The sequence below is a fragment of the Elaeis guineensis genome, chromosome 15, assembly GCF_000442705.2.
Source record: "Elaeis guineensis isolate ETL-2024a chromosome 15, EG11, whole genome shotgun sequence".
NCBI classification, from domain to species: Eukaryota; Viridiplantae; Streptophyta; class Magnoliopsida; order Arecales; family Arecaceae; genus Elaeis; species Elaeis guineensis.
In genome coordinates, this window is record NC_026007.2 from 62,407,510 (window position 1) to 62,435,061 (window position 27,552).

A 27,552-nucleotide genomic window follows, 5' to 3' on the forward strand; every position below is an offset into this window, starting at 1 on the left:
TTATTGTCTCCTCTACCAAGCCAATCTCTCAAGCTTCTACGGCTGCCTCTTTTATTGCATTTTCTCGTACTACAATGATGGATGGATTTTGTCAGCTACATCAAAGCAAAGTTAATTCAGCATTTTCTCTCTTCTAGCATTCAGTTTACCCATGATTTATTCCTCTCCTACTATGGCTTGCTTGGGTATGCATGTCATCTTCAGATGCGCTGTAGCAGCATTCTTTACTTTTTGCACAGCGTTCTTTTTGCCAATATCTTGCAAGGTTATATATATATATATATATATTTTCTTGGGGCTTATGTACTATGATCCTCGTTCCATTCTTTTACTTTGAAAAACTCTTGCTCATATATTGTTATATTTGCCAATGGTCTACTCAAATGTTGCTGCATTCCCTTCATCACTGTTTCGCCCAACAACAGATACAATCTTTACCTATTCCGAGCTTCTGCCAGAAACAGATACAATCTATGTTTTTTTCTGCAGCTATATCTCAAGTATCATGGCATTTCATGTGTCCTCTTTTTGATCTGCCTTGTAATTTCTCTAAGTTTTGTATCACTTTGTTTCAATTTTGTTTTCGAACTTCTTATGTAAACATACCAAATTTCATTTTAATACAGCTTCTGGCTCCTATACGTACCACATATCAAAAAAAAAAGTAAAAAAAGAAAAAAAGATACCAGCCATTATAATGGAGCAAAAACATAATCGACAAACTAATTTATAAGATTTTTTTAATAAAAAAATCTCATTCCATAACGGATTTTGAATGGCCAACATGGTTGTTGAGCAATAGCCAATATTTTTATAGCTATATTCGTATTAATTACCAGGATAGCTACCTATACATTAGAGCCTCAGGAGTAAGCAAGCGATAACCCTCAATTTTTTTCCTCAATCCTGGCCAACGGCTCTATTTTGGCGGTTGCGTTGGAAAAAAATAAAACGTCGGTGGCGGTCGCTCTCATGTCCAGCACATGTTTCCAACTTTTATTTTTATTTTTTTTGTTTTTTTTACCCCACCTCACCATCGGATCAGCTTTCTTTTCCCATGCTAGTCTCATACATCGTAGAGAGGAATTTATACGCACGTGGTCTTATCCCATCGAACGGATAACTGGATAAGCCCTCGATCGTCCCACTACTCTCGTGTGAATCTTCCACAAGCATCACATTCATTATTCCGGGCTTCACATGGAAACTCACCAGATTGCATTACAATTTCGCGATGTGTGCGGTTTTGATTTTAAAATATTTTATAAGATAGAAGTGTTGGTTAAAATTAAAATATAAATATGTGACTTTCGTTCCAATCATTTAATTAAAAAAAATTTTATTTTGATTCTAATTCTGATTACAAAATAGTATGAAAATAATTTAATTTATATAAAATTTATTTTTTATTTTTTTATAAATTTAAATTTTTATTATAATTTTAATTTAAATTTTAATAATAAATTAAATATTTTGAAGAATTTAATTATTTTAATTTTAATTTTGATTTTAAATCATTTCAATTCTTATTTAGCTCGTGAATCAAATATTTTTTTATGGCTCACGCTATATTTCTTGCTTAACCCGGTGCCACAATGAATTTTGGTGAAAAAATTATCATCCATTGATTTCTAGTGCAGTGGGAATCGTGGGCGTTGATCTTGAGACGTTGATTGCTTTGATCAAGAAATGGACGGTGGATGTGTATGCTCGCATAGAATTGAGTACTGTCGGTGGTCCACGGCGAGTGATGTGAAAAAGGGGAACAACGTTTCGGATGGTGGACCAGCGGGACACGCGTCCGCACTCATGACCGTCCACAGACGTGTAGCCTGATGCGGGGTAGCAATGGGCCTAGTGTTCGCGTCGTGGACAAGATTTGTGGCATGGCGATGCCCCTTTGTGCTACAAATACTCAGCCATGCCTCTTTCGTTCCCCCGCCACTGCTCTCTCCCTCCCCCTCCTTCCCTTACCTCTTCGCGTTCGGGAATTATTTTAGGGTTTTGGAACTTTGATTCTCATCTCCCTTTTCTCCTAATCTCCATCGGTAGTGGAACTGGAAGAACCGTGGGATCGCATTTGTATCGACGGGAGGGTCTATCAAGGGTAGCTTCTCTTGGAGACGCGGGCATTCTAGGGTTTCACGTGTGGATTCTTGTGGGTTTTGGTTCATTTATGTTGTGGGGTAGTAGGGGTTGGTTATGAGGTTGAACGGGGAGATTTCTTACAGGAATGAGGAGGAGGAGAAGGAGATGTGTTCGTTTCTGCCGCCGCCTCTGCCGAAGCAGAAGCTCGTCGTGGGGTACGCCCTGACATCGAAGAAGGTCAAGAGCTTCTTGCAACCGAAGCTGGAAGGGTTGGCTAGGTAAAATCTTGAGCAAAAGGCGAATTTTTGGGAAAAAAGTTTGGATTTTGGAGGCGTTTTGTGGACATTGGCGTGATTGTGACTTTCAGCTATTCGTCTGATACGATAGCTTATAAATCTGAGATGATCACTTGTAAACCTAACGTTGTGAGCCGTAATGGGATCAAGATTAGATTTTTAATTAATATATAACGCTAGCAAGCAAGTTTTTCTTATTCCGTGCGTAAACATTTTTGCTTTTAATTTCTTGAGTTTCCCACCCAAATCTCCTTGAAGCATTAAACTTCGAACTTGCAAGTGGCCCGAAGAATCTCCTTGGTCAATTCTTCTTCTTATTTTTCAATCTTTTCTCTCTTGAAGTTTTCTACCTCTGTTATTGCAAGATGAAATATATAATGTGATTCATTCAATAAGAACCCATGGTATGCACATTGCTTGAAATGGAGAACACCTTAATTGAACAGCTTTTGCTTACTTTATATGTTCAAACTAAAATTTTGTCTGTGGTTTACTTTGCTTACTATTTATGACGTCTGCTCAATTTGTTATCTCACAGTTCAGAGATAAGTAAAGCAGTTTCTGTCAATTATGAAAAACTTCGCATGAAAGAAAAGGAAAATTTCCTTAAAATTGATATGAAATGGTGGAATCAATTCATTTAAGTGACAGCGGAGAGGGGCTACAGTGATATTATAAACAGCAACCATCGATTTTAGCTGCTTACATTTTGTTTTCATCCTTGACAATGGCTCCTACTCATATCTTAAGTGGACCCTGTTTGGAAGAGTCTATTTGCCAGCTACTTTTTTTTTTCCTGAATTGGAATATTCTGTTTTATATATAGTTAAAAAATTATTATTTAATTCTGTGGTCCTTGAGGAAGAAGTATTATAATGCCCTGTTGCATGTTGTGTCATTGGATAAAAAACTGTAGCCATTTCTTTTATAGATACCAATATTTTCGTCAACTAGCTCATGCTTCTCTTTAATGCTTGGAAATTGGTTCAAGTATCAACAATGTGCACAGGTTTCTAGGATCTTAAACAGCCTTACCTGTATCATGGTTTAAAAGCTTTATTCTGATCATTCTATTTCTTCTGGAAGACCATTTGGTCTTATATTGTGCAGTAGATTTGTAAAATTTTTGTTATATTTTGTATGATACAAGTATCTTTGTTTGTTGCATCACTTTACTTCTATTTGTTTGGTTGTGCTTTTGTTTTGACCGAAACTGCCCCAAGCTAAAATTTTCCACTATATGCTGGGCAATGTGGGATGCTTGAAATTTATTAAAATAATAATAATAATAATAATAATAATAATAATAATAATAATAATAATAATAATAATAATAATAATAATAATAATAATAATAACTTGCTTAGGTCTTGAATAAAAAAGTAATTTAATTACTCATTAGTAAAGAACTGTGGGTGCCAGAAATATTTTGTAATATAGATTTACTTCATATGGTGCCTCATAGATGATGAAAATGTTGCTGATCTATATATTTTATCCTAATGGATGGTTTTTTGCTTCTCTCTATAATATATAATTGCAACATAGAATCCAGTTTTACATTCTAAAATTCACTAATTTTTGACCCACTATTTTGTGGAAATACCTCGGTTCAGAGCTAGCAGTTATTTCTTTTGATCTTCTGTCACCAGTATAAACATTTTCTCTGAACATATGTTTTTCGCCTCCACTCTATGGATGAAAGCATAAAGAGAAATTCTCAAAACAAAGAATTCATTGTTTCTTTCTACACACCAAGTGTGAGTTATCATAAGGTGTGGTATATCTCTCTGTCATTCAGTTAGATGCATCACATTTTATAGGGCTATGTTTATGCAGTAGCTCCAGTCTGAATCCAGTAATGACATTTAGTTGTTTTAATTAGAGCACTAGATTGTGTTGTTTATATTGTTTTGTTTATTCTATCGATTTATTCTAGTCGAGTAGCAAAAACATTGTCAGCTTCAAAATGGACATAAAATCAGCTGAACTCCTTGCTCTCTTGGGCTCTAAATATTTTCTGGCCTTAAATGTTGTATGACACTCCAACTTGTTTTTTGGTCAATTATTTTTGAAAAGTTTATGTTCACTGATTTATCACCGATTTTTATCTGCTTTTCAGATTGGATATGTGTTCAATGTAATGGTTGGTCCTTTTTTCTTTTGGGTATTGGATATGATGCGATAATCTCATCAAAGTTACAGCTTTAGCTGACTTTACTAACTATGCCTCTAAAAGTGTGGTGCAGGAAGAAGGGGATTTTATTTGTTGCAATTGACCATACTAGGCCTCTTTCAGAGCAAGGTCCTTTTGACATTGTTCTACACAAGGTTAGTCATTGTTGCCAGATTCAAATTCTCAGGTTATTTCATGGACTAGAAAAGCGGTTATTAGTCTATGAATGAATGCACATCTTGCTCAGTACTTGTTAGATTGATTGGCAATTGTTTAATTGGGCTTCCTGCAGTTTTCTTAAGCAAATGTTTCGGTTCCTTTGTATGAATGGATATATGGAAGAAACCAATTTATTGATGTTTTAAAGAAAATCTTTAGACCATATCTGACCTGACAGGTTTTGTTCTTTCAATGTTTTCTCCAGTTGACTGGAATAGAATGGCAACAAATTCTTGAGGTAAGCAACTCTTAGTCATGCTAGTGGAAACACTTCATCTTTTTTAGGGTTTTCTAAAATATCTGTTGCCTTCTGTTCTGGTACATGAATTATTAGTTCCACTTCATCTCATGATAGTGCTGGCAATTTGAATGGATGATCAAATATGAACTAACACTGACTAGTACTTGGAGAAATTTGTTAGTGTCAAAAACTCTTTTTTGTCTGAAATAATTTGCAGAGAGCATGTTCTTTCAGATATCATGAATCATTATCAGATAGTTAAAAGTCAAAGCTTCAAGAATTCCTTCCAACAACTGAGGATTGTATCTGCTGTAACCAGCTAATTTAAGCTTCTGATACAATTGCTAGGTTATTTAAGGTGTTGCTAATTCTAGTTGTATTAAGTGTTGGCTTCATAAAGACATGCAACGATGAGTGTTCTCTGGTGGTTGATTGCATTTCTTTTGTCTGTGAAATAAGTTGTCTCAGACACTATCTTATTAACTATCATAGTTGTAGCATTACTTCAATTGTTGAATCCAATCAGGAGTTAACTCATCCACCTTTAAGCAGGCATCCAATTTTTAATCCAGTGTCTATCAGTGTGCTGTAATTTGAATTTTTGATATGTCAGATCTGGTTCTTGCACATGTGCATCTAATCTTGTACACTTCATGTGGATTATCCAGGCAGTTGCAATTAAAATATTTGATACTTGATAAATTTGACTTTATAGGAAAAGATAGAGGTTCAGAAAAATGTACTAGTTCATTGCATGCAAGGTTTCAGCATCAATCTATAACATTTGTTCATGTAATTTATCATTTAAAGAGTCAGAACGAGCTGTAGTATTGCTTCCTGTGTCCATGATTTTAGTGAATATATTTTCTGCCCTAAACTTTCCTTTTCAAAGGAACAATTCCATAGCAATAAGCAAAACTCAGCTGTTCCCCACCCCGCACCCTCCCCCTCCCCCTCCCCCCTCCCCCCTCCCCCCTCCCCAAACCCCACAAATAAAAAAGAAAAGAAAAACAAAAGACTAAAAATTTTTGAGAAATTCAACTAACCAGATGATTAAAACTAAGTGATATGTTTTTTTTAACTGAAATTCTTGTATGCTCCCTGAGTGAATTACCATTAGGAGATGCTGTTAGCTGTTTCATTTATATTTGTGTACCCATTTGTACCTGCTTACGAACTAACATATTCCATATTTGCAAGCATGTGCTGTATCTCGAACCAGAAAAGAGCCTCGATTTTCATATGCACATGTGCTTTCTTCCTGGCTATATAAAAATGCTTGTAGATGAACAGCAACGAGAGGGGAAAACAAAAACAGCAGCAGAAGAGCGAACATTAATTTGTGAATGTGTAAATTGTTTTTTGGTCAATGATTAAGTATTTGGGCTGGTTTTGCTGAACAATTGGCTGCTTATATATGCTTAACTAAATGAAGAATATAGTGGCAATAAACAGAATATGTTGACTGCTAGATCTGCGTTGCTTCCTGTGTCACAGAAAATAAGTTGATTAGTTACAAAGTTCAGTAATCAATATTATATTGTTAAAATATAATCAATTGAGCATAGCTGGGCTTTGCTTGCATCATCTATCTTCCTCTCTGCAACAATGCATTGGCTTCATTCCAGAAATGGAGGGGGGCGGGGGGGCAGTGTAGGAGGTGATAGCAGAGTGGGGGAAAAGGGACCAGTGTTTTTTATTTTCTTTTTATTTTTCAAAAATACATTGGTAATGCATCGCCACCAGGTTTTGAACCTTTGACTTCTCTCAAAAGCAGGCCCTTAGGAGAGGGGTGCCAACTGTTGGACCAAGTCCTCCTGCCCATTTAGCACTCCTTTTTATGCATAGATTAATGGACAAAGGCTGCTATAGCACGTTCTATTTTTGTTCTAAGGGAGCTTGCATGTGATTTTGGCTTTGGAGTTTTCTCCTTTCTGTTCTTGTTTTTGCACAGAGGATAGATATCTGTGCTGACCTTTATGTCTATGTTTTACCTTTTATGCTTAGGTTCTCAGCTATCATATTCCCTTCTATGCTTTATTATTGAATGCGGGTTCGGATCCATATTTGGCTTGATGTTTTTGTTGCCATGCATGGAACAAATTCTATGTTTGGTAATTTAGCAATCAGACTTCTTGAATAGTGAGTGATATCTTAGATATATTTCCATGTGATTTTTATGAAGTTCTTATGTTTGATTTTGTTCAAAGCTTTCAATGCATGGTGGTAGGTTACGGTCATATTTTATGTACAATGTTGTAGTTTCAACACAGATATTGTTAATTATGTTATATTTGATTATCCATTTTGCCTTAAAAAGTACATTGAAATGTTTTTGGCTGGTAAAAAGAGTGATTGCCTGGGGTTGCATCGATGCTTAAGATCAGCAGGCTTCTAACAATAGGGCTGATAAGCAACTGCTGTTAATGATTCTCTAGAAAAAGTCCACATGTAACCTCTAATCAGATATCTTTTATTCAATACGCAGTATAATTTTATTATTCAATTAGTACAGACTTGCATAAAATCCCTAGGCAAGTTGCTTCTTTGATGAAACCCCTGACTTGGTTGTTTTATAGTCTTTCAGTCTTCTTGGACAAATTTTATCGCTTCTCATTACTAAGATTCATGTTCACTAAAAGAAATATTGAATAAAATATTCAGTAACTGTTTGTTTGTGAATTTCTGACCTCTAAAATTTCATTCTTCTATAGTAATTCCTACTTGTTGAACTTGTATGGTTCATTGCAATTTGACTATGTATGCTGCTTGTGTTTATGAAGCACTCTGGTGAAGTCTCACATTTTTTTTATCCTGATCCCTTTATACTTGAAGGATTATTGGAGAAAGCATCCAGAAGTCACCGTCCTTGACCCACCGGATGCCATACAGCACTTGCATAATCGGCAATCGATGCTTGAGGGTGTAGCTGATTTGAATTTATCAGACTGCTATGGTAATTCTTAAAGTAGTTTCCCTATAAGAACTTGTTATAATATTCTTTAGATGATTCAATGTGGTGAGTCGATTGATGCATACCTACAAGTCATGCTGTTGGTGACTCACACTCCATAACTATCCTCAACACCATCCATCTTTCCTGAGAAGCCAGTTAAAAGAGTCTATGACAGGGTTGACTTATGGCACAATGGAGTGCCTTATTTGACCGTCATTAATGGTCCTTTATTTACTAAGTTTATCGACCTATTAGGTCAGATACCATATTTGTGTATAAAGTAGTAAGCTTCTTCCATTCCGCAACAATTAACTATCTCTCACATTCTAAAAGGTTATGCATAACACGGACTATATCCTAAATCATAGTGGTTCTTGTTGGTTTTACAAATCTGACAGTGATAGTTGTCTGTAATTTCTGTTGTGATCCCTCATCCTTGATAGGACCACACTTCAAATGGTTGGTTTTTTATGATCTTCATTATCTTTGAAGCTATCTATATTCAGTTTCTAATTTAATCATCATTGTGCATTTGAAACTCTGCAGGTAAAGTTGGTGTTCCTAGGCAACTGGTAATCACAAAAGACCCCTTATCAATTCCAGATGCAGTTACCAAGGCTGGATTAACACTACCTTTAGGTATATGCGCTGTTAATATTTTTTATCAGTTTTACTGCTGTCCCTTATATGTGAAGTGCACCATGGTGATGATGCTGGGAATATTAACCAAAGGAAGGCCGTGGGAAGCGTTAGTAGGCCTATAAATGTTTTCAGAGCGTTATGGTCTAAGCAAAGATACAAGTCTTGGGATCCTCATTGCTTGTTATATTTTGTAGAGATTGCACATGATCCAGCCGCATGCCCTTGATTTGGTAAGGGTGAGCTTGTGATGGTTAAAGGTTCTGCCTGGATCTATTCATTTAGCAAGGACTTTAGTTGATTAGAACAACAGCAGGTTGTGATCCACTAATATTAATGTATGTAAGGCTTAGGTTTTAGCTGCATTAGAATTTTTTAGGAGCATCGTGAGCATAAAGCTAACCTTGTCCAGCATTATATCCTTCTGAACCACAAATCTTGAAAACTCTATTTTGCTTTAAATTGCTACATATTTGTTTTATATGACCATAAACCCTGAGCTGGGTCAGCGTTTCATCGTGTGCTCTGGTTTCTTTGCTTGGTTTGCTTGGTTACTTTCTTGTGTATGCTCATATATTGGACCCTCACTTCATGTGGATACTTTCTGACCGGTCTTGTAGCATACTAGAATGTGGAAATATGTTTTACCTCATTCTGCAAAGATTATGCATGTTGTTCCTGCTAAATGCTGGTGATTTAGCAAGGCTTTTTTTGTCGGCCTGTGCACACTCATGTATGTCCTTGTGTTTTAGCCAACATAAATTTTTTTTAGTTTCGAGGTCCAGGTGATAACTCCTGTCTTCCATTCTCAGCATCAAAGTCCTTTCCAGTAAGATACTTTGGACAAGTAAAGATGCCAAATTTACCAAATGTAAAGTTTTTATAAAACTAAAGGAGTGTCTTTTTTACTTTATTATTACTTTATAAAAAAATGGCATGTATAATTTTTTTAGTTTAAACATGCATATCGAATTTAATCCATAAATCATACATGGGCAGGATTGAATGTTGTTTAAGTAAATTTTATGTTGTCTATGTCCACGGACTCAAGTATTCACTAAATTTATAAAATTTAACTGTAGTCAGTTTGGAGGTGCTGTGAACTAGATGTCTGGCTGTTACTTTTAACATGTGAAACTTATTACCATATGTATTTGTTCTTGTTTCATGTGCAGTTGCCAAGCCATTGGTTGTGGATGGAAGTGCAAAATCACATGAACTATCTCTTGCTTATGATCAGTTCTCCTTGTCAAAGCTTAATCCTCCATTGGTTTTGCAGGAATTTGTCAATCATGGTAGCTTGTTATGACTGTCGCATTACCTCATTTTGCTTGGTTAAATCTATTTATAAATATGTGGCTGATTTTTTTCTCTGATTATAGGCGGTGTTCTCTTTAAGGTATATATTGTTGGGGAAATGATAAAAGTCATGCGGCGGTTTTCACTTCCTGATGTTAATAAACACGAAATATTAAACAATGCTGGTGTCTTTCGAGTTCCCAGGGTTTCTTGTGCTGCAGCCTCTGCAGATGATGTAGACCTGGACCCTGTAATTGCTGGTAAAAAATCTCTAACATATCTTTGACAGATTTTTGAATGTTTTGGTCCTTTTAAATTGGTTTGCGATAATCAAACTTAAGAACAGTATGTCCTGCTGCAAATTGAAAAGATGCTTGCTTTTTTGTTCCTGATCTGGAACAGAGCTTCCTCCTCGACCATTGCTTGAGAGGCTTGGTAGAGACCTCCGTCGTAGACTGGTATGATAAATTCTGATATGTTTGCAAAACTTAAGCACTCATTCCATCATTCATTCATTCATTTTCTCTTGTTTATGTGATGCATAGGGTCTTCGGTTGTTCAACATAGATATGATCAGGGAGCATGGGATGAGGGATCGATATTATGTCATTGATATCAATTATTTTCCTGGCAAGTGAAACATACTTAGTTGTTCCATAAATTTACCTTTCTGCAGGATTCCATTTTCTCTGAATATTCTTTGTGTATGTTTGGATTATGGGGCTTTTTTTTTTCCAATCGGATAATTGTGTTATAGGAGCATTAAATTTTTGCTAGAATAATTGTGATTTGGTCTAATTTTTGCTAGAATGATTGTGATTTGGTCTATATATATATATATATATATATATGTGTGTGTGTGTGTGTGTGTGTGTGTGTGTGTGTGTGTGTGTGTGTGTGTGTGTATATGTATATATATATATGTATATAATATGCATTATTAAGATGTCTCTTCCTAAAACATGTAATTGGCTTTTTAGAAGTTCTAATTTGTTGAATTATCAGAACTGTTCATGTCAGTGTTTACCAACATAAACTTCATGGTATTGGCTAGCAAATGAGCCTTCATTTTCAGGGACCTTGTTCCCTTAATTGGTGTTGCATGAAGATGCCATAGATGACACCAAATAGTTACTTTGAAAGAAAGCATAAGAGTAAACCCTTTACAGAATGATTTGGATTGTTGTAGAGGTGGACAGCCTCTTCGATTGTTTTCTGATAGTTTTTATTGAAAACTTTGCCAGATATATAAAAGCTATTCTGGTTTAGTGAGAATTGCGTGTTTACTGTGGGACAGTCATCAGAACGTCAGATATCTTACATGGAAGTGGGTTTTGAATAAAGGCTAAAGTTCAAGTAGAAAATGAACGAGACAATAATTTTAAATTTTGATTTCAACAACTAAGTTGAAAAATTGCTTGTAATGCTCATTCCTTTAAACTCATATCTTATTACAGGATCGCAACCCTAGTACCTCAATCTTATGTAATTAATGTTCTTTTGGGTCCTAATCAGGTAATAAGCTGTCTCAGGCACCTCTTATAACATTTTTCTCGAGTGTGATTTCCTTGTAACATTTTTCCAAATGACCAGATTTCTTTATGTTTACTTTAGAAACACTTGAAATTTGTATTTGTTGCTTTCTCCTGATTAGGTTATTCTTTAAAAATAAAAAAGTTTGAAGTGGCTTTTGTTGTATAATATTAAAAGAATTCTCATCATGTTATTAACTCATCGTATCATTTGTATATCACCCAACCTGTCATGACAAATTTTGACCAAATTGCCTCTAGAGGACAGCTGGTAGATTTTATCAGCATATATTCGTTGATGCTGTCTAGTCCTTGCTACAAAGTGGTAAGGGGTGGTAGGTGATTGCATCTTTAAATTCTACAATTTGATCCATGAGAAGCTTCAACATCTGTGATCATGATGGCAATTTTCTTTTTCTTGCTTATGCAAACTTGCTGGACTTGCTTCAATTAGTGGGTATTAGTTGGCACAAGGTCCATTGGGCTGAAAACAAAATAGCCTAGGCAGTTAGTTCCTTCTGCTTTATTGTCAGGTGAGTGGACTACAACATTTGGTTTGAAACCCTGTCATGAGACTGTATGTTGGTATCAGCAGTTTTAGTCACCTCGAAGAAAAACCATAATAACAAGGTAGAAATACAAGTAATAAAGAATGATGTTGTTCGAGCTTTTTATCAGCAAATAAGGCTAAATATGACATTTTCTACATTCTTATAGTATAGTGGGTAATAGTTAGAGCAAGGTTGGACTATCAAGTTTGGTGAGGACTACTTCCGAGGCCAGAGTCTAGGACCGCAGGCAGACTGAGATGAAGCTTGTGGAAACAGGGCTTTGCTAATCAGGGTTTGAAGCAAAGGCCGACACCATTCGGAATGGAGCACTCAAACCTCTTGCTCAAAGGGCAAGGGGTAATACCATGTGAGCAAGTTCTCGATAGTGATGGACGAATTGAGATTTATCGGCATGTCAGTTTGAGTGTGAATTTTGCATAAAGCATTTTCCTGATTATATCTGCTTTGAAATCTCAGCTTCTAAATAGAAAGAAGCATAATGGCTTTTGGGAAAGGTAAGGTGATGCTTGGGTAAATAACTGTTAGTAAAGCTAATATTATTGCTTTGCATAATCTTCTTCCCTAAGAAGCAAAACTTAATAATTTGGCATTTATTTTAGTAGGTGTTCGTGTAGTTTCAGATGCTGTAATATTGATAAATCTTACAGTGTTATGAAAGTACTATCATTAGGGGAGGAGGGCGTAGTGTACGGAAGGGTGGTGTTGAGGTTTTACGGTTCTTGCATGATATGTGTAACATGATGTGCAACGTTCGGACCAATGAATGGTAAACGTCGAGCCTGAGTTTTCATCTCAGATATTTCATTTGGAACATTAGCAGTTTCAGATGGAAATAGGTTTCAGTATTGGAGAACATTAGCCATTGAAATAAGCTTTAGGTTGTGGTCAGGGTCGGGTCAACATTGTACTAAATTAGTTAAAGAATATTTATATGATCAATTACCAAGCAGATTTATCATATTTCAACAATCTTGTTGGGATTAGTTGGTCAAGTGGTAATTTTTAAATTTCAATTGGAGTACTTGATGGTGCTTGGCTAAGTAGGCTTGGAAGTAGGTGGAAGGTTTTCGACAAAGATGTTGGAGCTGTGACACCCTTCATTAGATGTTGTCAGGTGCTTTTGGTGACTTCTCTGTTTCAAATTTTTGTATTAGGGATAGTCGATCCCAAATTATGAGAGTCAATTTTTTTGTCAATGCTTTGACTATCATATATCTCATAATGGTGTGCCTTTGGTGCAGCTTAATGATGATGTAAATCATGAGTACTGATTTTCCTGCTCAAGTTATAAAGCAATACACATTTGTCATCCACATATCCAGCTTCCCAAATGGCTGTCCCCGTGTCATATATCTGTTCTTCTATGGTTGCTATATGGAAGATGTGACAAACAAGATGTGTCTATGCCACATCATCTAAACCCTAATAATTGAACATAATTGCATGCTTGTTCTGTTTCTGTTCTCATATGGACTTTAATTTCTGCAGGCTATGGCAAAATGCCAGGCTATGAACACATTTTTACTGACTTTCTTCTAAGCCTGGTGCAAAGCAAATATAAAAGGAGATTGAGTAACAGCTAAAGCTGCAGCTGGTGAAATCTTCTTCGATCTACAAACATCAGGTGGATGTTCACTCTCCAACACGTCCTCTAAATTGTCCATGTACAGAACTGTTGTGGGGCATGTGAAGCTGGAGACCATCAAATGCATCGGCAGTGGGCTTGAGCAGCAAAGATGCTCCTTACCTCCTAAAATTGCTGACGATGTTGTTGCATGCCTTTCCACTGGCTTTCACCACTAATGTATGCAAGCTTTCTTCTTGTTCTTTGGCTGTGCTTTTCTGTTACTTTTCTCAAAATCTATGTTCAGAGTAGAAAATTTGTGAATAAAGATTACCAAGGTTCCTCCTACTGATATCATGTAAGTACTAAGCAAAACATAGATGGTTGTCTTTATTTTTTTTGAGGAAAACATTGTTTTGATCCTGCATAATTAAGTCAATGAGCTCAGATCATGGTGTTAGAACAGTAAATATGGTCCTCAATGGATTTGTAATGGCAACTTGCTGCTGGCTTTGCACCCGAATTTAATGGAAACATTTTGGTGGTCAGGCTTTCCCAATCCCAAGAGGAAGCAGGGTAGTGGATAACAAGGGGCTGCTGAGCGTCAGCATCTTCTTGCTTATACGCAAGATGGGCAGGGTTTCAACTTCTGTTATCTTCTGGAAATAGGCCGATCTTAAATTCCCTTAAACTGGCCGGCCAGATGCGGATTCCCGGCGACTAGAGAAGAAGAAGAAGGGCCCTGACTGTAAAGTTATGCCTTAAAGATTGGATTTTTGGATCTGTTTCTGCTGCAATAGTAGTTGAAGATCTACTACTGAAATAATTTACGAAAGTTGTTTTTAGTTTGGGAATAAGAAAAAGTGGAGTAGGATTAGTTCCTGTGATTCGGATGGTTATTGTAAAACAGCTTCGTTTTTCTTGTACAAGATCTGAAATGCTTGGTCTCGGGGGACTTGTGTGCATCAAGTGAACATGGCCCATGATGCATGTCGTGCACTGTTACTTGTGTTGATCGTTCAGCCTCATGAAACATTTTTGAAGGTTCCGGCTTAACAAGCTAGTAATATCACTTAGTAGTTGTATTAGAGATCTAGACCAAAATTCCACTTTCTCCTAGATGTGGAAGAAATTTCATGAAGCATTTTGGTTCTTGTGCTTCCTCTCATTCTGTCCAAGAAGCATGAAACTTATCAATAGAAAGGCTGATGATATAGTTGAACCAAAGTCCATGCTTGCATGGTGCAATTTCCAAATCTCTTTTGGCTGTAATTTTAGTAGAAAATTGAAGCTTTTCAAGTTTATCTCCTAGGCGGTTCCCAAAACAACCATAGGCCTGAGGGTGTTACCTTTCTTGTCTCAAAAATAAAATCCAAAATAGCTCTCCTTCCAAATATCTATTTATCTATGCAGCAATGAGTAGGTCATTCCCCTGTAGCTTGTGCTTATTCTTGAATCAAATTCCATATGAGGAATTGGCAAGGTGCTCACCTGAGGGTCATAGAGGGATAGAGTAATCCAATCTCTAAGGATACGTTTGATCGAGAATATTAGACTTTGAAATGAAAATGAATATGAGTAATTTTTATTCCAGTCGCTTAATTGGAGGGAGTATAATTCTCATGGAAGGAAATAAGAGTATCCTAATCATCTAAAATACAATTCTTATGCCCTTTTAGTATTCAGATACCATTCAGATTTTAATTCTCAGTTACAAATCAAATATATCAAGGATATAATCAATCCTATTTTCATTGCAATCGATTTTGATTTCAATTGCAACTCTATACCTCCCCATGATCGCGCAAAACCATCAATTCTCATCCTTTCAGTGCGTGATAAATAAAACACATCGTCAAACTAATTTAAATTCTGCACTTACGATACCGAGCTCGAGACCAGCAGGGGATGAACATCAAAACCAGATTACTAACATCATAAAATCCTTGGGCATAACATCTTAGACATTACATCAAGCAAAAACACCGCACAAGTGAAGAGAAGGAGAAATTATGAAAGGAATCCATCCATCCTTCAGGAGTTCGAAGGAGCCGGGGAGGATTCTCCAACGTCCTGAGGCGGCGGCTGAGGGAGGCTCTGGTCCTCGGTGACGAGGGTCCAGTCGGGGGGAAGCGGCGGGAGGGGAGGGTAGATGGTGGGACCCTTGCGGCGGATGTCCCAGGGCTGCGTCTTCTTGGGCCGCGTCTTCATGTGGTGCGCCGTCGCCTTCTTCTTGGGCCGCGACGAGCATTCCACCACCAGCCCACCATTTCCTCCGCTGCCCAAGCTCGGAGGCGATGGCCGCCATCGCCTCGGTTTGGAGACGGGGAGGATGGTGAAGGTGGTGGCGGTCGCGAGCATCCCTGAAATCGAAACCATCGTCCTTCTTCTGAGGTGTGATGAAGGAACAGCGATGACGAGTGGACGGAGGTGGGTTGTTAGCCGTTGTGGTGCATCTTTTCCCCAATTTAGCTTTATCTGGAGTCAGCAGACGAGATGGGATGCTCCTAGTTCACACGAATAGCTTTGTAGTTTTTACAACAGCACTCCAAGTGATGTAATTTATCTTTTATGTATCACAAAACAAAAAAACTCGTCAGCTATTTGTATCTCATTGTAGTATTTGGTGGAAGAGATTAAAATTAGTCATTGAATGGAAAATGCTTGTAGTGTCTCACTTTTGATGGTGTATGGCAACTCTTGAGGATTTGTGCATTCCATCGATCACTATGCCAATAACTTTGTCCAAGTGAGATGATCGTTATAAATTTGTGACTTTCATGATCTTTGTGCCTGTTTGAACCAAAATTAACTTGAGCCCACCAATTAAGTAATGGATCAACTAATTAAGTAATCAGTCCATCAAATGATCATGATTTGGTTAAAATTATTGACGCGATCATGCATGTTCTTGGAAAAAATATAATTGGCTTTCTAGATGCTTGGGGTGGCAAGTATAGCCGACACACTACCTACTTGATCTAATTTGACTTGCATTTGGTGGGTTTACTCTATCTATATTTAAACTTAAAGGCAGGTATGTGTTTTAGATAAAATATCTAAAATAGGTTCGGGTTGGATGTAAGTAATAATATGTCACATTCCAAATCCGATTCAATATAACTTCAATCTAAATCTCTCCTTTAAAGTTATAATTATTTTAGAATATTTGCATGATGAGTTCTTTTTCTTATCTAATCCAACCCATTTTGTCTATCCGATCCAATCTAATCCGCACCATCTACTTTTTTTGATTCGACTCAACCCAAGGCACATATGAGGTGGGTAATTGGTATAAGGTTTTTAATTGTGAGGCGGATATGAATTTTGGCCGATCTAACCCATATCTGACCCATTACCATCCCTATTTGAGTGTAGAAAATAGTTTATGCTAAAGTTAACTATCAAAGGATAGTTTTTCACATGAAAAACTATCCAGGAGAAGTTATGTATGGCAAGAACTATTGTCTCCTCCTCCCACAAAAGGAGAAGATTTTAATTGCTCATATCTTTAATATATTTAGGGGGTGTTTGGTTTGCAACCAGAATTGGAATATGAATGAGAATCGAAATGGTTTGAAATCGGAATCGGAATGGCCAAATCCTCTGAAGCGTTTGGTTCGTGACCAGAATTGGAATCGGAATTGGAATAAAAAATTGAATCTATAAAGGAGAGTAGAGATTGAGTTCTATGTAGATTGAGTCATTTTCATTCCACCTAGAAATCGGAATAGAACTCCTCCCAACCAAACGATTGGAATAGGAGTCACCCATTTCGATTTCGATTTCAGATTTTCACTCCCCCCAATCAAATAATCCCTTAATACAATAACAATACTACTACTATGCACTAGATTTGATGACCTCTCCTAATATTTTAGCAGTTGAAGTCTTTGTTTTGTTTGTAAAAAACATTCCAACCATTAATTTATGCAGCATATGAAAGTTGGTGGATCTATAGAGTAGAGATCCATAGAGTGAAGGTAGAAGGTCAAGGGACCTATAATGTGGGGAATCAATTTGCTTGTGCATAGAGTTCAAGCGACTTGTAAAAGCGACGGTGAATGTTATTCTATCTATTAAGTAATCAGCTTGAGTCTTGCTTGTGAGATTTTAGTGATAAAGGATGTGAGATGATGTATATTATATTTTTATATTCAACAAATAATAAATTTAATCTTTTTATTTTTCTATTTTTTTATATTTATAATTATTTAACGAATTGAACTTATTTTTCGAGGCAAGATAAAATGCTCATGCATGGAGTTCAAATAATTTATAAAATTGACAATGAAAATTTTTTTATCTCCAAGTAAGCAGTTTGAGTCTTGCTTCCATATGAGATGTGACATATATTTATATTACATTAATTATTATATTCAATAAGTAATGATATCAACCATCAAGCCCAAGTCACGGCAACTATCTATAGAAAATTTATTTATTTTTATGAGTGAAAAAGACATTATTGATTCATACCTCCTTATCCTTTATCATAAAATCATCTTTATCAAGAGCTTCTTGTTGCTTGATTTTTTCAAAAGAAATAATATTACGTTTATATTGGGTAACGGAACCAAATAAATATTGATTCTGTATGGTCAAATCAATATATTTTACATATATTATTAAAGGTACCAATAATTACACCATCAGAGTTTTTGGCTAAATAAAAGATTCATGCATGAATAGCTTACTTCTCATGGAACTTTATTTCTTTTTTTTAGAAAAAAATAAAATTTTGTATAATCTTTTTTATTATTATAAAATTAATATTATTAAAATTTAGTCTATAATAATTTTACAATATTATTGATTAATTAAATTATATTAAATATTTTTTTGAATAGAATTAACAATTTGCATGTGTATGTAGGACTGCAGGAAGGATGTTAGGAGAGGTGGGCATGATCTCCTCCTTGGGAGAAAAGCTCTATTACATTATTAATATTCATCCCAATAGATCTAAATCAATATACGTGTCCTTCTTAGGCTAGTTATGATTAGGGGCTTGTGGCCTATCCTTTTAGTACCAAGCAAGAGCCTCTTTTTAGTTCTTTCCTCATCACTCCTAACTTCTTATTTTAAAATTTTAAAGCCACAAATGTTTAACATCCCAATTTTAGATTTAGTGGACTACTAGAATTAATTGAAAGTAAAATGAATTTCTTTTAGATCTATCATTTAATCGAGATCTAATTAAAATGCTCTCTCTTTCTCACAACTTATTCAGCATATTTGCTCACCCTCTCTCTTATCAAAATCTCAATAAAACTCAAACCATGTCCTCTTCTCTTCCACAAGTTTTCTTTATAACAGTACATAGGTTGAGAGACACCACATTTTAAGATCAGACCAAGGCATCATCTAGGTCCCTAGTCGTCTCTCTTTCTACATCTCTCTCTTTCTATCCATCTATCTCTCTTTTTCTATTTATCCATCTCAGCATATGTACCCTACTATAAGCTTTGACAAAGGCTTTTGTAAGTATTTTATTTATGTTTTTGTTGGAGAGATTAATAAGCCATTGTTACTTTGTGGTACTAATTTAGTTAATAGCCACCTAACTTTTCTTATAAATTTAGAGAAAGATTTTAATTAAGCCTTGGTAAATGGTAGAGTAGAGAAAGCACACTAGAGTATATTAAAAATGTGGCAGCATTCCAACCCATTTGGTGGTTGAAAAGTATTTAATATTGTTATTGTTATATGCATTTACATATTATTTTTAAGTTGTGAAGATTAATAATTTTTTTGGTTATTATAGTTTAACGAAAGAGAAAGTAAAATGCTTTTTATGTATTGCTAACGATCCTTCACATTCATCCCCTATAAATTGATAATATGATCAATTAGGATACTTAAGTCTTTTTCTTTCTCTTTATTATTTACTATTGTAGCATTATTATCACTCTTAATTTTGTTATTTGTGTGTATAGGCTATACATCAAAACGAAAAGTCTAACCAATAAAATCATGAGTATATTTTTAATAACATAAATAAAGCATAAATTTGTTTGAGCCTTCCACTAATGAAACTTATCTTGAGATCCAATTGCTATTATATAATAATTGACTCTTTTTCAGAAAAAAGATATCACTAAAATCTTTTAATAAATCATTAATACACACACACACACACACACACACGGTCACACACTATGGATGAGTGCACACCTCTCCATCAAATAGTCAAATGCTCCTTTTTTAAATGAATTATTTATTTCAAAAATTACTATTTTAAGTTACAAAGTTGCGGAGGCTGTTTTGATGGATGAGACCACAACTCTCCATCAAATATTCAAATACTCCTTTTCAAATAAATTATTTATTTCAAAAATTACTGTTTTAAGTTACAAAGTTGCGGAGGGGCATATTACCGCCGCTGGATGATTAGGGCACCCTCGCTCGGCCAACACATAAAATCCCGGTGGCCGGGCAACGAATGGGTTTTAGAGGCCCTCTTCTTCTTTCTCTCTCTTCCGCTGAGAACGGAGGACAACAATCGAATCCCACTATCTCTCTCTCTCTGGTGGCCTCCATCGACCCCAAAAAATGGTGATAGATCTGTTCCTGCCACTCTCTTCTCCCTTCTCTCTTTGCCCCTTGTTCTCTTTCGGTTTTTTAGGGTTTTCAGTCATATTTTTCTTCCTTGAGAACTCTTTTAATCATCTATTCTTCTCTTTTCCTTTGTTTTGTACTGTTTTTTGTATGTGTCGTTGCTTCCTGGTGTACATTAGATTGATGTAGTTTTTTCTAATTGGTCTCTGTTTCTGTCTCTTATAGAGCACCGAGGTTGTGAATCCAAAGGCGTATCCTTTGGCCGATGCTCAGCTGACGATAACCATATTGGATCTCGTGCAGCAAGCGGCGAACTACAAGCAGCTCAAGAAGGGAGCCAATGAAGGTTGCCATTTTCGTCCATCTATATATCCCTTTGCTTCTCTCTCTTTTGCTGTTCTTTAAAAAGTTTGGATTTTGATACACCGAAAAGGAAAAAAGTTTGGATTATTTATTTATTTATTTATTTTTGGCTACTAATATGCATGCTGAATGTCTGTATTTGGATTTTGATTCTTTGACCGTACAGCGACGAAGACACTGAACAGGGGCATCTCCGAGTTTGTTGTGATGGCGGCGGATACAGAGCCACTTGAAATTCTTCTACATCTTCCTCTGCTTGCAGAGGATAAGGTATATATTTTCTCTAATAGCTTATTAATTGAATATTATTGTTATTGCTGCTTCTCTCTCTCTCTCTTTTTTTTTTTTCTCTGGCCCTATATGTGGGAGTTGATATGTTGGGTTAAGATTGCACAAAAATTAGTGACAGCCTAAAATTAATAAGGTAAATTATTTTCTACCCTTCCAAGTAACTTCTAGTGGTTGGTAAATAGATGGTTCCTGCTTTAGTGGTTTCGTTATGGAAAATCCCTAAGGCAGTTATTTGTACATAAAAATATTCTTCAAGTATTATTCTCTTGTAAACCAGAATAATCAATTTTGGAGCCTCACAATCTTCTGACTAGTTACTCCATCATCATCTTTTTGATGACCTTGGCCTCTTGTAACGAATTCTTGTGGGGCACATATTTTCAGGGGAAACAGATGAAGACTCAAACAAATTGCATAACTAGGCATCTGTGAAACCATTACATCCTGCACAATATATTGTGGCCTGACTTATTTTTTTGTCAGTCGCAGAATTGTACACGTAACAATTGGGAGTGAAAGAAAAAGTCTCCATTATATTCGTTGAACACATTTGCGAGTGAATCTATTTCAGGTTGGGAGTGGAAAGAGTGGTCTGTTGGATAAGTTTATTTATATGAGAGGAAAAGCATCATAATTCATTGGTGAGGTTGGAGCATTTTGAATTATTGGGTTTAGACTACATATGGATGAAAGGTGAGAAAAACAAAGATGGTAACTTCTTCATCCTCTGGTGCATCCTTGGTAGCTTATGTAATCATGTCATCCTATGAATGCTCATCATAAAGTTCATATTTCATTATTAATTGTAGCTTATTTTAAATATTCTTCTCAGACCGACTGGCTGTTTAGAGGAAGAGTATTAACTGTAATTATTTAGGATTCAATACCCTAGTTAAATATAAGGTAATTGAGCTTTGGTGAAGGCAATCTGCCAAAATGTTACTACATGGACTGGTTTGTTTTACCTTTGGCATATAACTTGAAGTCAACAAAGGTCCCACATCGGCCAGTGGTGGATTTACATGTTTTCCATAAATTTTCATTCTTCCCAATTGGTTGGGGCACTAGCTTAGGATGGATGATATTTTGCAACATGGGCAATTGAGCAGGGCCAGAATGAATATGTCCTGTGCTGTTTTATAACCCACCATCGCACAGGTGATTGAACTGGCCTTCTCAAGCAATTAGAGAGGATATAAACTCTAATGGAAAGGCTGCTGTTAGAGTTTGCAGTCAAAATATAGAAATAAATGTGGAGCAGAAGTTTCAATCAGAGAGCATGATCGCTCCACACATAGATGACAAGCTCAAACCTTATGGGCGCACAATCTTTTGAAGCAAGTTCCATCGCCTCTACCTAAAACATAGATGACATCGACAAACATAACCAAGAGTTTATGTTTATGATTGTATTAGCATTTGTGTATATAGTCAAATGGCACATGTTAGACTTATGCTCTCCCATTCTAAAATAAATTTCATGGGTATCACACCTTGTACTTGTTTAAATTAGGTATCAACCGTTAAAGTTTATCTGCCAATCCAGATTATAAGATCTTTAGGCATGGAGTCACCTATACATTCTGGATTGGTTTGGCTGATATTATACATTCACGAAGTTCAGAGGATTCTGCAGTTTATTGGTGTATGATTACTATCATGTCCTGGCATCTAATACCATATGTTCTTGGCAAGTCCAGCTTAGAATGCTATGTGAGTTTCCATGTAACTAGGTTAGGTATTTGCAGAACATGTTCATTTTGTCTTCATATTGACAACCTGATGAAAATCAATAGCACGGATGCTAGGGTTGCACTTGGTTTAGATGAGTTTGTTAATTTCAGTATGATGGTTTCAATCATAAAAAATCAGCAGTTTCAAGGTAGTTTAAAATTTGAACTTTGATAAAGAATAATGTAAATCAATGCAAGAAATCAGCAATATGCTCAATGGCTGATGATTGGATGGAGGCAACATGCTTATGCAGTTTGCATTGATGTCGGTGGAAGAGGCCATTCATAGTTGAAGAGCGAAAGAAAATGGATACTTCCTAATATGTTGTGTATCATTTTCTCCTTGTGTTCATTGGCACGTTGAACTGTGGTTCTAAATTATTGGTGAATATGTTGTTAGTGTATTCTAAGCGGACAGCAAAGCCCAGCTGAGAAGAGAGCAATCTGTGCCCAAGGGACTGGTTTTGTATAAAACCTTACATTCCTATTCTACTTCATTTTCTAACTTAAAATCTGACCTGGAAAAGCACCTAAATTTATTAGGTATGCCTTGTTGTATGTTTGTTATTTTCTTGATTTCCCCTGCTGATGTTGGCCTTCTATCTAGCAGAATTTGCTGGTGCAAGTCATTCTGTATTGATTGGTTCCTTCTCATGTTTAGCATGAAACATATCGTTTGTAACACCAGTGACTGCTTGCTGAGCAAGTTATTTTGCTCTGCTATTTTTATTGATAGGAGTATTGCCTTGTGTTATCCATTGTGTTGTCGGATTTCCATCCGTTATGACACACCCACAGTTAATTGCTATGAACTTTGTAGCTCCCACTGCAATGTGCAGATTTTAATTTGTGTTGAAAATTCAAATACATGAATTTTATCTTGTGCAAAACGATAAATTTATAATTATCTGGCCTGCCAGTTCCAGCCATGAACTTTGTCTGTACAAAGATATGCTGCTACAATATCTAAGTTACCTCATTTTCATCATGCCAGAATGTGCCCTATGTGTTTGTTCCTTCCAAACAAGCACTTGGCCGAGCTTGTGGAGTTACCAGACCTGTGATTGCTTGCTCAGTGACCAGTAATGAGGGTAGCCAGTTGAAATCCCAAATACAACAACTCAAGGTGAATTGCTAATTATGTCTTCATATTTAATTCGTAATATTTCTTTGTGTTTTTACTTAATAATTACTTGATGTATTGCAGGATGCCATCGAGAAGCTTCTTATCTAAACATCAAAATCTTCAGCATGATGGGCCTCCTAGGAACTTAGTATCCGGAGGCTTGGACTGATTAAGGTCATTGTTGTAGAGAAGGGTTGTTTACTTCTATTTGGTCACCATGTTTTGCATGTCTTGGGTGTAAAAATATCACCTTTATTGGGAAAAAGATGGAGTAGAACTATCTTATTGTTGAGGTCTTATCTATGGTAATATTAGGAACTTGGAGAGATTTGTGCTAGTTGGATTGTCCAATATAGGGCATCTTTAAAGACTTCATTTTGTTTTTTTCTAGGTTATTGTCATTTTGTAGTTCTAATTGTGGTTTCTATTTCATGGATATGGTTTAATGTTCATGCTATTGTGACCTTGATTGGTTTAATATTCAGTGAAAATGTTTGGATACCACCCATTGGTGATCTTTAATAGAAGGCTTGCATCATGTAATAAGTTCACCACCCGAGCAGGTTGATCTCTGTAGGAGAATGTTGGGGTCGTGGTGTGGTTCATTCCTTTGCTGCCTGCGAAGTTTCAGATGCCTGCTTCATGCACCTGAGTTGCTGGTGCTTGAATTCTACTGTCCCACCAAAGCTACTATAGTTAGCTGTGGCAAAACATAATTTTGTTGAGGTTTAAACCTGAGAATGACTAATTGTTTTTTGATATAACTAACAAACAAGGAACTATAATGGAAGAGTGATAGCTTTCACTCGTGTAAGAGTCATGCTGGAGAGGAAATTATTTATTTCATGGAAGTGAATTTTGACAGATTTATCTGTGGATTGGGTGTTTGCTTCTGTAGACAAAAACTAGGGATTAAAGCTCTGATAGGGTTAACACATACGGTTGCTTTTAAAGATGATGTGCTGTCCTATCGCCAGCTTCTGAGCTATTGTAGAGTCATTTTAATAATTTTGGCACAAGGCTCCTGGATGTTAAATTTTGGTAGCATTCTGCAGATTGAATTAAGGATAACAACAGCATTAGTCTAGCCTTTACAAAAGTGTATAAACCAGACCAAGATGATCATATCCTTTGCGGGCATAAATTGCATCATTTGCTGATTTTTTTAATGAAAATCAGGATCTTAGAATTGAAAAGCTAATTTGGACAGACCACACCTGTGGCATATCAACGCGCTAGCACGAGAAATTGTCAGGTCATAACAAATCTAGACTTTGATAGTCTAAATTATTAATAGTAACAAACTATTTTTTGCACCAATAATGTTTTTGTCATTTCTTTTTTCTTTCACAAAATTTTTAAAATGCTGAACTGACCGTAACCTAATTGAACTACTGCCTCCTCTTGGGAAATGACCATCTTAGTTAGTCGGCAAACATCTCGAGTGAATGACAAATCTATATTCAGTGTATGCTTCAAGAAAGTGCACTTGCACACATGAGCGGCCATAAAGTGCGCTTAAAGAAAAAAAATCATACCAATTTAATATCTAGAAATCAGATATGCCAACAACAATTGAAACACCAAAGCTGTATGAATACCAAATCAAGTGAACAAAGCTGCAAAGTATGAAAGCACCCTCCATGGTAAATTGATATCTGACAGGGGACAGAGAATAATAAGCTAATATCGAGTATCGAACCAGAGAGTGAAATGAACAGTTAGTTTGATATAGTAAAAAGCACTTCTAAAACAGAAAGTTTTCTGTCCACAAAGAAGACCAGAATAAACTATATAACAGAAGTCTGCTTCATTTGTAATGTGCAATTTATGGGCAAAGATGCAGCAGACAAGAAGAAATCTTGCTTATTTAGGCTAAAAAGTTCATAATTGTGGAAGGCATTAGGTAACACATCACATGGAACAAACCAAGCTCTCATACATATTAGACATTCTCGAATAATGTACCAAGCTCCCTGCAACTGGCATTCCCCAAGCAGTAACATGGCTTCATAATGCCAATCAGTGATCCAGTTATTTGCTGAATAGAGGAAGGGAGCAGGTATCATGTGTATGAGATGCAGAAGACTTTGGATCAGCGGAACCAGACTTCGGTCATCCAGGTTTAACTCTCGCTGAACGAAATTGACTTTTTTGCTGTTTTTTTGCCGGTTCTTGAGGTCCATGGGATTGCCAAAAAAAGAAAAAACCATTCCAGATTCAAGGCAATCCAGTAAATTTCTACTTCATTTTATCGATAAATTGCAACATGAGCATGTGTGGCACAAGAACAGGGAGTTTTACAGTCTTGTCATAAAATCTATTCTCTTGCTAAACTTTTTATGGAATTTTCTGTGCATGAATTGGACTTCTAATCACGTTTTCTCCTCATCCATGCATTGCATAAACATTGTTATCTAGTGCATAATATGTTGATTTGTGGCCTGAACAGAAGTTTCTATGGAGCACGCAAGCACAAGATAAGATGGTGGAGTGGGAGACTGGGTCTCCAAAAGGCCAAAGAGAAGGCTAGCCATCCAATAAGCCATGCACCACAGAGGGAGGCATATTAATTAATGTAATATAATACGTATTCCTTCATGGGTGATGGTATGTTGCTTTAACAGTCATGTTCTATTCCACTAACATAGACATTCAAGACCTGCATGGATGTTGGACGACGCTTTTAAGACAGAGAATGAGACCCATCAATGCTATAATTATGCGAGTCTAAATACTTGAACATGCATCATTCAAGAGTCGAATACAGAATCTTTGGTTGGGCAAGTTCTAGTTCATGGGTGTTGGACGATTTGATCTGCCAATAAATTTTTTTCTTTTGGAAAAAAAAAATAGAGATAAGGAAGCAAGTAGATTATGAATAAGATTTGGAAGAAAGATCAATTTTTAAAGGTTAGAAATTAAAATCATATTTTTTAGTAGAATGTCTTATTTGATATTGGGATTAAGAATATGGTCAGCAGTTGCGATCTCTCCTATGTTTAACCCATGAAACACCTTTTCTCAGTTTGCGATAGCAGCACATGAATGATAAAGTTGAAGTTAAACAAGATGCGAAGTTCCTTCTTTTTTTTTTTGGGTGGAAAAAAATGCAAAGTTACTAATTTATCTCGCTTCTAAATTCAGATGATAAATTTGGTGATGGCTTGATTAAAGATGGGCTCATCATAGCCTGGACATAGCAAATTCCGTGCGAGCTAAGCATGGATTATCCACCCTGATGCTGAGGCTTGACTTTGATACACCTGATTTACCATTGCTACTAGTTATCCAGAATTAGGCACTTCATTTATTTTGGCACGTTGGTATCCAGCTCTTTCTTTGAGAAGTTAAGTTCATTGCTTTATTCCAAAGAGAAATTAAAAAGGAGAGTGACATATTTTTGATAGAGTTCTTTTGTAAAAAATTATATTTTTTTAAAAATAAAATAGAGTGTTCATACAATGCGGGTATGAATATAACTCAACAGATCAAAAAAAAAAAATATATCTCAAAAATCAAATGGCAAAACATTAAAATCCAACCAACTGCCCTCCCTAGAGTGATCGGCAACAAAACTTGCCATCCAATTTGCTGCGCTATTCACCTCATAATAGACGTGTCTAATGTCCACGAAGGCACACCCATCCAATAAATAATAAATATCGCGAATAAGAGGGCTAAAGGCATCGGTTCCTCTCCAACAGCGAATCCAGCTCACCACCATGGCTGAGTTCCCCTCCACCACTAGCCAGTCCAATCTAAGAACAAGCCTCACATAGGAGATACCCTCCCAAGAAGCACGCAGTTCAACATCGGATATAGTAGACCCGAAAAGATGGACCCTGTTAGCAACAATGAAGTGGAAATCAGGGTCTCTGATCAAAAAACCAACA

General features: G+C 36.2%; 3 protein-coding genes across 7 annotated transcripts; 2 read left to right on the forward strand and 1 right to left on the reverse strand.

Annotated features, from left to right (window-relative positions):
* The first annotated feature begins 1,906 nt into the window (after positions 1 to 1,906).
* Positions 1,907 to 14,742, forward strand: LOC105058175 (inositol-tetrakisphosphate 1-kinase 1). Of its 5 annotated transcripts, none has more exons than XM_010941015.4 (11): positions 1,908 to 2,158; positions 2,232 to 2,366; positions 4,634 to 4,715; positions 4,985 to 5,017; positions 7,856 to 7,976; positions 8,523 to 8,615; positions 9,791 to 9,910; positions 9,998 to 10,174; positions 10,317 to 10,372; positions 10,460 to 10,544; positions 13,507 to 14,012. In XM_010941015.4, exons 2-11 carry the CDS (start codon positions 2,254 to 2,256, stop codon positions 13,599 to 13,601), a joined length of 975 nt encoding a protein of 324 aa, XP_010939317.1. In that variant the 5' UTR covers positions 1,908 to 2,158; positions 2,232 to 2,253; the 3' UTR covers positions 13,602 to 14,012. The 5 variants fall into 5 exon arrangements, 4 of the variants coding, with proteins under 4 accessions (XP_073105149.1, XP_010939317.1, XP_010939316.1 ...); XR_834086.4 differs by adding an exon at positions 14,132 to 14,742 and having other exon boundaries at positions 1,910 to 2,366; positions 13,507 to 13,822; XM_073249048.1 differs by having other exon boundaries at positions 1,907 to 2,366; positions 13,260 to 14,012.
* A 749-nt stretch (positions 14,743 to 15,491) lies between these two features.
* Positions 15,492 to 16,026, reverse strand: LOC140853950 (large ribosomal subunit protein cL38-like). The gene has a single exon (XM_073249049.1). The coding sequence runs from the start codon at positions 15,959 to 15,961 to the stop codon at positions 15,617 to 15,619; it is 345 nt and encodes a 114-aa protein (XP_073105150.1). The 5' UTR covers positions 15,962 to 16,026; the 3' UTR covers positions 15,492 to 15,616.
* Positions 16,027 to 19,994: 3,968 nt separating this feature from the next.
* On the forward strand, positions 19,995 to 24,108 carry LOC105058176 (uncharacterized). Its single transcript, XM_010941018.3, has 5 exons — positions 19,995 to 20,140; positions 20,369 to 20,489; positions 20,673 to 20,776; positions 23,525 to 23,656; positions 23,738 to 24,108. Exons 1-5 carry the CDS (start codon positions 20,138 to 20,140, stop codon positions 23,762 to 23,764), a joined length of 387 nt encoding a protein of 128 aa, XP_010939320.1. The 5' UTR covers positions 19,995 to 20,137; the 3' UTR covers positions 23,765 to 24,108.
* Positions 24,109 to 27,552: the final 3,444 nt, after the last annotated feature.